Source organism: Nipponia nippon, unplaced genomic scaffold (assembly GCF_047370975.1).
Source record: "Nipponia nippon isolate SJK-2023a ecotype South Korea unplaced genomic scaffold, ASM4737097v1 scaffold_8, whole genome shotgun sequence".
Taxonomy (NCBI): domain Eukaryota; kingdom Metazoa; phylum Chordata; class Aves; order Pelecaniformes; family Threskiornithidae; genus Nipponia; species Nipponia nippon.
Window position 1 is genome coordinate 40629192 of NW_028262402.1, and position 12442 is coordinate 40641633.

Below are 12442 nucleotides of genomic sequence, written 5' to 3' on the forward strand. Positions count from 1 at the left end.
TTCCCACTGAACGTAATTTAGGACGTAACACCTGATCCCTATATCGCACTCCAACAAAAATACATCCAATAATGACTTACGACATATTGGATACAGCAACTTTCATTTGTAACTATTTCTTCCACAATTTTTAGAAACTATTACTAGATTTTACAATCTAGTACTTTTAGTTAGTTGCATAGGTGTCCCAAACTGGGCTCCCCATAGCAATGCAATGCTTTATTGTACATTACAAATATGTGCTTATTCAGTAACTCATCATATCCTCTAATTTGATCCAGTGGTGTGTATCAGACTCCTACCAGAAACCTCTCCCCCAGGTTTTGTAACTTACTATATTGATCTAAATGGATTCAAGATCCTGTGGTTCTGAGTTATCAATAACTCTAAAGGCAAGTAACAGTGTCTGCTATAAACAGAAAGAGCTACACTCTCTTCTCTGAAGTTCCTCTGTTGTCCTATTATTAGCTGTACCTATTAATTAGCAACGCTGAAATGATTTAATTGTTGTATGTTATAAAAAGAACTGTATAATGTCATGAGAGACATGGAATGGCTAGAAAAAGTAACTGCATTCAATTGACTACTGAGAAAATTACACTTGCACTCAGAAAAACAAGTAAGGCTTGTGAAGTGATCAGAATAGCAGACAAAGATAAGAGGGTCATACAAATATCTTAAACAGGTTAAGCAAGAGACAGATTAAACTCAATTAAACTTGATCTCTATACAGAAAAACTTATTTGAGTTACTGTAACTTGAGTGAGAAGCAAAGTCCAGGGAAAACTGACAGCCACCTGGAAGGAGAGAGTAGAAATGAGACAGACCAGACTTCAAAGGAAGAGCTGGTACAGGAAGGAGTACTGGTACTTCTTATTGTGCCACCTTGATCTTCCTATGCAGGTTTTAGCATCAGATACATAAGAGGTATTTTAACAGGATTTACTTGATATACTACAAAATTCCAATGAAACGCCAAGGATTTTCAACTATATTTTTACAGTGGTATACCATGAATAAAATCTGATTTCAGAGAACTTTTTTTCCATAAATATTTAGTACCTCACTAAACAAAGCAGTCCACTGAGGAACTCCCTGTTCATCAATATTTGACTTATAGACAGCATCTTTATTTTAAAAAAATCTTTCTGCAGAGGAACAGTAGTCAGCAAAAATGTTACTTGAAATATGCATGCGTATTCTTTTATGCAGGGGAGAAACTACATATTTAGCTTTATTAGCTAAATATTATTATTATTTATAGAGAAACTACATATTAACATTCTTTTCACATACAGTACAACCATGTAAATGCTAATGAATATTCATGGTAACTAACAGAGAAGGAGTCATCTTATTCAACAATGAATGAAGTATCATAATTGTGGCTAATAGGTGATTTTCCTCATTACAGCTACTTTTGAGAAGAGATCTTTTACTTTCTCATTTTCTAAATTTTTACAAACTTTTCATTATGAAGTATGTAAAGTATTGATAGTATGAACATTTGTTTTATCTCCTTTGTCCATAATTGCTACTGCAGTTTATTCAGTTAAGTCATTCCAAAATTGATAGCAAGAGACAGATTAAAGTATTTCTTTAAAGAAATACTGAATGAAGACCAAATTGCATCTCTCTGTCATCGATGACACAGGAGTATTTCATTAAAAAAAATAGATAATACTTTAGATTAATTCAGACTTCCCCATATTTAGCCAAAAATAAGCATGCAGCTGTGAAAAAAACACTCATTTCTTCCTCTTAGAGGAAGCATTCTGTATTGGAAGAAAGCACGTTTTCCCCCATGAAAAGTAAGTTTGTTCAACAATAGGCAAGATACTTCTGAATCACAGGGCACAGTGATCAGTTTTATACCACTTTCCCAGGGGTTACAAAACAAGGCAAACAGAAGACAGCCTTTATTTTAATCACAAACTTAAAAAATAAAATAACTATTTTTTTAAATAACAGGCACATTTTTTTCATTAAAATCAATCCTCATTTTCACCTTAGATATTTTAGAATATAAATTCTTTGAATTTAGGATTTTAAAGTGCATTCAACATAGTTCAGTCTATTTTCATAATGAAGTTGATATGAATTCTGCAACTGATCTGAACATGGGATGGTCGTAGAGTGACTTGTTATCTGATGATGACAGAAAGAAGCTAAAATGCACAAGTACTTAAGTTACTAAATTTCAATCCACAGCGGAAAGTTATTAATGAAGAGATAACTATATATGCCTTCTTTTTACAGTGCCTCAAAATACCACTGCTCTTTACTTCAGATGCTATCAGACTTGCTCAAACATATCTGAAAGCAGCTCACCTCTACAGAAATCCAAGAACAGTAGAGAAGTGTATCTGTTTCATGGGTTAGTAAGATATAACCTTGTCTGAAAGTAGGGATATAGTAGATATATGCTAAATTCAAGATAGATATATACTGAATAGGCATATAATTCGTAGTTACCTAGTGGATATTTCAGGAAAATAAATAATATTTGTATTTCAAATATTAAGTTACAAAATACAGGTTAGTCCATTATGCAGAACTTCACACTGAAGCAGTATGATGAATCGATCTGTATAACACCACGGACACAGCATTACTGCATGATGCACTGTAGCAGATTGTTAAGTATTTAACCAAAATAAGAAAAGACTATTCTACATACTGCTTTTAAAACTGCTTTCAATTTTGCAATATAGAGCCTTCCTTATTTCTGCAGCAAGAAGCAATGCATGTGGAAAATGAGGTAATTCACACTAATCAACAGATATGAATTATATTCTTAAATGTATTGGGAATTTTTTTTCTGCAGAGTAATTTGCTATACAACTAAGCACTTTTTCTTGGGAACAAGTACACTGGCAGCCATATACAAAGAGATGACCACTATAAATTATGGAAGTCTACAGAAGTCTGGGAGAGAGACCTAGAGCCATTGACTCTTTCTCCCTGTTTAGACCAGTTCAGAGCTGACACCAGGCCGTGAAGCAATGTCAAAGATTGTTCCAGAACAAGGAATGCACCAAAGATTAGCCTCATTTAATCTTCTACGTTTTACTTTAGCTTAAGAATACCTTTATTTAGGTCAACGCTCAAAATAAAATCAAAACTCAAACCTTCACAAATGCCATGAACTCTTCTACTTTGTCATTGGTCAGCAGCAGCTTCTTCTGTACAGTTTCCAAAGCCTGCTCACTCTGTTTAGCCAAGCCATGTAGCTGCTGAGATGCAGCAGTCTCCAGTTCAGTCATGGCACATTCAGTCTCAATCATTTTGCTCTCTAGATTGGTAAGCTTGAGATCCTGAAATACATCCACAGAGAAACAGCAGTAATGTAATAAAAACTGATAGGCAGGTATGGTAGACCACAAACAAACAAACGACCAAACCAACCTCCCATACAGTGGTTAATATCACAGAACATTCCACTTGCAACACATAAAATGTCATTTCATGGGAAAAATGTAATTTCATTTTCAGTCATTACGTCCATGTTTCAGCATCTAAATTTCAGTAATGTGACTAAATTAAATCAGAGACACACATTACTATTATTCTGGTCTTTTTTCTCTTTCTTTATGTAAAAAGTCTAAGCTGATGACCTTGCAACTTTTCATTTGAAAGTGAGGTATGAAAAGGTTCCACAGTGGAGCCATCACAACTCTAATATACCTTTTTTTCCAACTCATCTTTAGCCTTGTGATACATTTGCTCATACTGAGACTTCTCTTTTGTAGCTACATTAAGTCTTTGTTTCAGTGAGTCAATGGAAGTTTTTTTGTTCAAACAGTCTTCAGCCAGTGCCTTTACCTGAAATAATGAAAGGCCAAGAGCAATTGACTATTAAGATACAAAACTTAAAAATTAAAATCAAATCAAAACTAAGCTTACCTATATTGCATAACCATACCCGTATTATATAACTAACTTGAGTGAAGTACCTTTTTCTGAAATTACAGTCTTTAATAAATCTCTACTGCTGATCCAGTAGATCAGTTTGCACACAACCTTGTTATATAAAGTCTTGACTTGTATTAAGTGTAAAGAAAAGCTCTTCATTTGCAGAGCTGTTTGTTTATATATACTTTACTGTTACAGTGCATGCAAAAGGAAGCAAACCACAACTTTCACTCATTTCTTCTACCAGAGATAAAAACATTAATTAAAACTCAGCTGAGAAAATGATAACTGTCTACAAGTTAATAGTCTGTAAAGCCTCTTAGATAATTATTATCATTTTGCCATACAATTCAAACACTGATTTTGGGTAAAATGAAATAGACCAATGCTCCCAGAAAATCATTCAGCTCTCCTGACAGTATTAATCACAAAGTTTTCCTGACAATGTCAAGTAACGGGGAAGTTCTTTGATCTTCTGCTGAAGATAATGTAAAATTTATCAAGTTGATTTTCCACATGGGATAATCAAATTAATGTATGGAATTCGACTCTCTGGAATCTGAGAAATGCAGCACTTAAAATGCTCAAAGAACAGCATTAAAGTACATGGTTCCATTCTAAATCTTTCGTCTAAAACCAAAATCAGGTATTCATCTTGTTTCATACTTTAGCTCGGTTGCTTACTTATGCTTTCACTCTCTGGTTGCAGATTTCTTAATAACACCTTAGCTTTGGCATGGAGGGTAAGAGAGTAGCTCTCTCTAGAGCTGAAAGTGCTAGATGACTGCAAGCAGAGATAGTGCCTGTGGTATTCAGCAAGCACACGCATTCTAGGAAAACAAAAGCAAATTGGTAGATTGTTTATTTCTATTTTGGGGTCATGCGCTGCATAACCTCACAGACAACCAAATATCATAATCTTTTTTGGGAATTAAAGGCCAAAGTGCAACACATTGGTTGGATAATACAGAAAGATGCCAAAACATATACAAGTTCTCCTAGCTTCAGTGAAATCATCCTAGAATTTTGCAGGAGAAAATAATTTGCTATAGAAATTAAGCTCTACCTACACAGACAGAATTACATTACACTAAGAACTGTGAATCATTCATAACATTGCAGTAGACAACATATTAACATATTAAAGCATTTAACTACTAGAGCCAGGAGAGGTGCATGGACTTCATTAGCATATGTCATGTAAAATCACCCTTGTTTCAGGTCTACTGTATTTTATGCACTTACAGTGCATAAAACTAAATCTTGCTACTTAGAGCATATTCTTGCAAGTAAGTGTTCTAAATACTTTAATATTTAATTACACTTCCTATGAACATACATTAAATTATGCTGAATCCATCCAAGTTATCACCATACACTGATTTAATACAAATTATAGTGGAGGGAATTACACCCTTGAATTAACTGTATGTTGTTTGCTTAAAGCAATATATTGATTTAGTATGTATAGCATGTTAAAACAGCATCTGTAAATCCACCAGCTTTTGCTTTTCCTGAAACTATCAACAGCAAGAAAGAAGTACCTTTCTCTCAAGACTTTCTAATGTTTCATTAGAGGTTTTCTCATTTTCTTGATTTGCTTTTAGACGAGACTTTAAGTCTTCTATCAAATGTCTTTTCATATTAAGGTCTCTCTCCAATCGAGAAATCCTAGAAGGGAAGAAGTCACACTACATCTCACTGTTAGAAAACATTGTTAATATGCAACTATTTTATACAACTAAATAAATGCAGTAGAGAAATGATCATTCCTGTAACTTTAGAATATTTTTTTAAATAAAAGCTGATGCAATTCTTGCAATTTACCTTATTCTTAACCATTAAAACCAGTTTCAAGTCTCTTATTAAACAGACCTATTTCTAAAGATGCAGTTTATTTGTGACTTGCTTTTTGCTGTGGTTTATGCTCTAACTTGTCTGATCTGAAATCATAATAATTCTTCTTAAGCTATTATCAAAAAAAGGTAAAAAACCTGTTGAAAACACAAGATTTAATTAACTAAATTTCTTTGATGTCTGAATCAAGTATCATTCAAACAGTATTTTGTACAAAATTATTTTTAAAAGAAAGTGAAAGGGGGAAGTCTCCTTTCATCCAACTGAGTAATACACAGAAATACATGAAAACTCTCTATCCCTATAATATGTCAGATAAGGTAATTATTCTTAAAAACTGCAAACCCTAGAAATAACATCAGCATTTTTCAGAAACTTCTCAAAAAAAGAAACTCTCATGTACTACAATGTAATCTCTGTTCAGTGAGAAAATCATGCCTTATACAATTCCTCCACCCTTATGACACAAATTAGTGTTTTAAATATAAACATAAGCAATACCTGAATATATTCAGACTTCTGGATTTTTTTTTTAATGAAAGCAAAATGAATAATGGTAATATGTTCAGGAATAAAACATTGTTGATACCATGTCAATACTATATTTAAAAAACCAGGAAAACAGTGCATCTTAAAATTTCTTGCATCTAATTCACATTTATACTATTAATGTTATTCTCGTGATTATATCTTACAGTTATGAAAAAATGGTATCTATTTTATAAAGGAAGCATGATAACCAGTAACTCTATTTTAAATTTAAATCTTATGGTGGAATAATTCAGTTTTATTTTGAAACAGAAAATATAAAATGGACACAATTTAAGAATTTTAAGAGTTCTCTATTTTTTAAATTAATTAATTTCAGATAAATAAACCGCATTCTTTCTACAAATAAAAGAATTAGAATGGTTAGAGGAGTTAAACTATGAGACAGACAAGAAATTCACAGATATACTAATAGGTTATGTTTATATAGTAACATAATCGAAGAACAGTATTATATCAGTTAAAGTAGGCAGAATAAAAATCTCAATTGCATACTTCAAAACAATACATCTGAATTTTAAAATGAGTAGTAAACCTTAATCAATTCAAATAGAAACAAATACAACTGTCCTTTTGAACTTTTTATGAATATAAGAGTGGATATTTAATCTTGTTTAAGCATCTGAACCTTGACATGTCTCTTAGCCCCTAGGCAAAGAATTACTGTATTTGAAGGACTGTGTTTAACAGTGCTGAGGAATTCATTTAGATTTACATCAAGGATAAAATAGTCTACTCTAGGGTCTGGGTATTCTTATTGCAATTCAGATACTGTACATAGCTAATCACTCATCAGTTTAAACAAAATGCAATTTTAGCATGTACTGCTCCAGTTTCTAAAAAACCCACTCGTAACAGTCTGCAAGACTGCAGTAAAAACAAGAATAAAACATTCTCTTAAAAATCTATTTAAGAATGGTTAATGTTGTAACAATTATACGGATGCCACTGGGTGGCACCAAACACAATGGATAGAAGAGTGAACATACTTTGCTTGTAGCTCCCGAATACGTTCTTCTTTTTCCTGGACTTCATTTTTTAGTGACTTAATGGTGGTTGATTGCTTAGTGATTTCATTATTCGAATTCTATATTGAAAAATATTAAAATACAAATAAAGCAGACTGAATACTATCACAGTCAACAAAGCAAATTTGTTTGAAATAATGGGCTGTCTAAACTTCTACATATTTTATGAGTGTTCTTAAACATTAATTGGTACAAAAGAAGCATTCTTACTTTCTAGCTACACTTAAGCAAAAGTACATTCCTTGGAAAATATGATCAAAACCAGTACTTTTTAATTGCTCTAATAATGTGTGATTAATAGATGTTCCCCAGGGCACCTGCAAGCCCAGTGCACCTATCAGGACCACGTTTTCTCTTGAATAGCACAGTCAGCTGAAAAGGTAACAGAAAAGAAGAGAAATAAAATCAGATCTTCATTTGAACTACATCCTTGAATGGTATAGTTCCACAGCACAAGGGGCCTACATCTGTAGAGCAACAATTTTCAATAATCCCTTTCATCTTGTGCATTTAGAAATACAACACAATCTACAAGAGCAGTTGTTTTTGTGCCTGTTGAAACTCAGAGCACAAGACAAGGACATTTCCATTTGGCCATACTAAAACAAATCCTACATTTCAGTAACAAAAAGGTACGATCCTAACTTTCAGGCATGTGTAATTCCAGTGAAGGACAATTACACAGTTGTTGGCCTTTACCTCATTGTACACAGTAGGAAGTAAAAAAAAGCCTCAATTCCTCCACGCAAACACACAGACAATCTACGGACCAACTGAATCACTCTACAGAAATAAAAACATGAAATTTAACTAAGTAGCCATCTTAGCATTCTGAGCACATGCATTGAATTCCATTGCTGAAAATGGCAGCTCAAATATACCACATCTAGAGATTTCAGAACTCTAAAAGGTGTTGCCAAAAGATACATATGTGTTAAGTGTACCCGCAACACATACGTGTGCATATATGCATTCAGGGTTAATAAAAGCTTTTACTTTTTACTGAGTAAAAAGTGTAAAAGCTTTTTACTCAGTATGTATAAACAATAAGTGAACAGATCAGACATGCTGTAAACAAAAATACTTCAGGAGAATTTCTCTGCTCAGTGCAGACTTGTAATGCCTATTAACATTAATAGGAGTATTGTACATAACTCTGTGCACCTCAAGGGGAGTATATATTCTTGTGTGCATAGTTAGATGTAAAATATTGTTCTTAATAACTTGTCTAGTCTATTTACTATTATTATAATGTGAGGTATAACCGGAAAATTGTTAAAATGATGTATGCTAGCAGAATATTCCTGAGTTTCCTGAGACCTGTTTGTTGAGCTTGAGCTTCATTAGCGTGAAGCACACCACCCAGTTACATGGTTTACACACCAGATACGAACTTGAATACTTAGGTGGGCCTCTGCACATGCTCAGAGGCAAAGACATATGCTTATGGTATTTTGCTTCCAGACTCACTACCCACACCTAACACATTTCTTCCTATTGGCAAAGATACAAGGAGTCATTATATATAACATAAACAAACACTGCAAAGATAGCTCTGAGAAAAAAAAATGAACCAACAAAACCAGGTACTTTGAGATTTTGAGCTATAAGGAAAGCTGTTGCCGCTTCCACATTCAGACATTTAGGAGAATAACTTTGTATCTCCTTTTTAAGTATGCTAGATAGCCTGGAACAATAGTTGGCAACTTTTGCCAATTTCTTCTGCTAAAAATGACTGGCAGAACTTAAATTTTAGAAAAATTACAAGATCAAAATAAGGCTAAGAATTTTAGTAACTTCAGTCGTTTTTGAGGCCCTTATAGTCAAAAATCTCATCCAGTTCAGCAACCGGTGAATTTACTTTACTAATCTGGACTTGGGGTCACAGACTATGTTTATTCTAAATGTAGTTTTGCATATATGGTTCATTTTTTACATTAAAAATGTAATACATCTTTAAGAAGGAATTAAAAGTCATGTTAGTATTTTTGACATCAGATTTATATATGCTTGCTAAATGTTTCCTCTGATGCAGAAACAAAATAAAACCCCTTTCATTTTTTCAGCAATATATTTTGCAGTTCACATTTGGCAGACAAATAAAGTAGGATTCTAGCATGAGTGTTACCCTTAGACTATTTTACAAAAAAAAAGAAAAATCCTCATTTTTTATTTTTCTTGCTTTCATAGAGCAATTGACTACTAGCTTTCTGGATAATGAGGACACTCATCTAAAAGGAACAACCCTAATTAACAGAAATTACCACTCACCAGCAACAGAAGCAGGTAAGTCAAACCCAAATCTAAAATCAACACTCAAGAAGTCAGCATGTATGGTTTCAAGATCTCTTTCTCATAATTAAAGTAGATCAAGTCATGTGCCTTTTCATGGCTATTCCCTCCTGCCCTCATCTCTTTATCAATGTGACCTACCTTTACTAATCCCTGAATTCAGATGTTACGCATCCAGTGTGCTATAGCCAAGATCTGTAATACCCTGATTACCATCAACAGCTAAGAGGTCTGAGCACTACCCACATCTCGTGCACTAGCACAGCTAATCCAGTACTCAGAGCCAGAGCCAGCTCTATCGCTCATGTAACATGGCCTTTTGTTCCAGTTGATCCTTTGGCACCCGGCTTGCTAGTGTGCCGTTTCTTCTAGCAGCAAGAAGCTGTACCATTTTGACCTTTTCTCTTTCCTCAAATATTAAACATAAAATGATGGAAAAAACCAACTTTAAGACATTCTGTTGCACATATATTTCCTGCAGTGAGCAGAGAGGAAGAATTAATATGTTCGAGCCAGGCCACCTGCTGAGAAACCTCTCAGATCAACACAGTCCAGCATCTACATCATCCACATATAACAGAATCACTGAAGACTGAAAAATGAAATCATCAACAAGTTAGTATTTTCCTACCAGCTAATCTACAAAAATACAAATACAAAAGGAATGATGTCTCTTTGGAGACAAGAATAGTAGTGACATATAGGTAACATAACACTGTTACATTCCATGAGCTGTCCCATCAGCCCAAATCCTCTGCTCCCCTTTCACAGATAGCTATTGCTTACCTCCTTCTTAAAGGAAACAAAAAATGAACACAATTCTCATTGAAGTAATTCCACAGCACTTTCCAACAAGATGCGTTTAATCATTGTGTGAAAACCCAGCAAGCCTCCCTCCCTGGCCTACTTGATCTGCAAAAATTGTTTTAATTATAACTTTTAATTCTGCTGCTTATGACTACATTTCTACTTAACATCAAAGGTTATCTAACACCTAAGTTGCTAATCATTGGCTAAGATATATAAATGATACGTTTATGTGAGTATACATATATCTGCTTGACCCAGTTATGAAATACTGTTCATGCAAATTATCCTCAGCACTAGATAATCTGTTCTGTCACCTTTAGTTTGCACTGCAGCTGTTTCATCTCTAAATCAATGTTCTTTGAAGGAGCTGGTGTGGCTTCACTCTTGCCAGCAGTTTGAGACAGATGTTCTCTCAACTTCAATTTTCCTTGTAAATCTTCCTTCTCCTGTTGCCACTTGGCCAGGTTGGAGGTCAACACCTGTTTTGCAAACAGAAGAAACAGTCATAATTGCATCCTAAAAATATTTCTGCTTGATCATATGATGATGCTTCTCTGGTTCAGAATTCAAGAGGAATGAAACAATATATATTATCTGCAATTATATTGCATAGTTGTTGGCTGAATTCTCTAGTCCATGCAAAGATCAAATCCGGCAGGAAAGAGAAGTCAACTAACATTAAAAACAAGCAATTTTTTTAAAAGGCAAGCTAATTCAATTTTGACTGCACACATTGCTATTTTTACCATGACAGGCAAAAAATTATCATACTAAACTCTAACAGTAGCTACTGTTGAAACCTGTTTACCTAGACCCTCTCTGGGATTCAGCAATTATTTCTACATAGAGCATGAAGAAATACCAAGGTGTCTCAGACACCAATGCGTATTAAAGGTGGTTAAATGTCAAATCTGTTCTAATGGTGACCACTGTAAGCTCACTTGAATTGCTGTGTTGACAACTGCTATAAAACATACACCCTTCTCTTGGCTTTTGTTTTGATATTTGTAGGGCTTGTAGAGGTTAAAGCAAAGTGGACCAGCTGCACTAAATGTCTTCTGGTTGGCTGGTCTTTACTCATGTTGTGTTATTACTTCCCTTTCACATATATGCACCATAGCCAGAGAACCACATATTCCATAACCTTGACTCTAGGGCTGAGGTACTTAAGTGGTAAAAGCCAAGCTGGAGCAGGACAGGATAACAGATGTTAGTTGTTTATTCCACTGGGTAGGTCTTACCACCCTATATTGCAGCCAAAACGCTTCTCATTTAGCAACATAAATGCTAAGTCCAATTAGCAGACAAGGCTTGTTAGGGATTTAGTTCAAATAAATAACATGCAAACAAACTCTCAGTCTTGTTGCACTTGATTGACAACTGACAAGACTTATTCAATCTTTGTAACAATATATATTTCACAGTACTCCTTACAGAGGTAATCTTTCAAATAAAATATTTGTTTTAATTTAAATAATATTGAATGTTGTTCTGCAAAAAGGGAACTGAAATAACCTTCATGCTAGTGGTTAACTTTCACAAATCTATAGTCAGCCGAAAGCCACCAATGGCCTAACAACTCTCTGCTCCTTAAGAGGGTAACTACAGTACTATTTTATTATTCCAAAGAAGATCGTAATACAGTAGTTTAACATAAGGAACAACTATACAAAATGGTATTGAAATCTCTCAAAGGGCAAAAAAAATTCCTTTCTGAAGGATCCTGATAAGAAACTGAAGAAGATACTACAGCTTGAAATAACTAAATGTGTGCCCGATTATATGCTGGTACACAAAAAAACATGGGTGAGAGGATTAAAGATAGTGCTCTGTTTCCATGTATTTTATTATTTAACTCAAAAATAGATTTTATACTGTTCCATGTTATTAGAAAAAACTTTTTACATACATGTGTTTACATACACATGCACTTCCATACTGATTATCTGAAGATCACATGTATATCCAAATACAGGAAAAACTACTTATCG

General features: G+C 34.0%; 1 protein-coding gene across 1 annotated transcript in view; it reads right to left on the minus strand.

Moving 5' to 3' along the window:
• CNTLN (centlein) overlaps window positions 1-12442 on the minus strand; it is a 196653-nt gene that overhangs the window by 25109 nt on the left and 159102 nt on the right. Inside the window, exons 20-24 of the mRNA XM_087741617.1 lie at window positions 10766-10930; window positions 7311-7408; window positions 5460-5586; window positions 3688-3825; window positions 3132-3317 (exon numbers count right to left, since the gene is read on the minus strand). Coding sequence (XP_087597743.1) covers window positions 3132-3317; window positions 3688-3825; window positions 5460-5586; window positions 7311-7408; window positions 10766-10930 — 714 coding nt within the window. The remainder of the gene's footprint in view (window positions 1-3131; window positions 3318-3687; window positions 3826-5459; window positions 5587-7310; window positions 7409-10765; window positions 10931-12442) is intronic.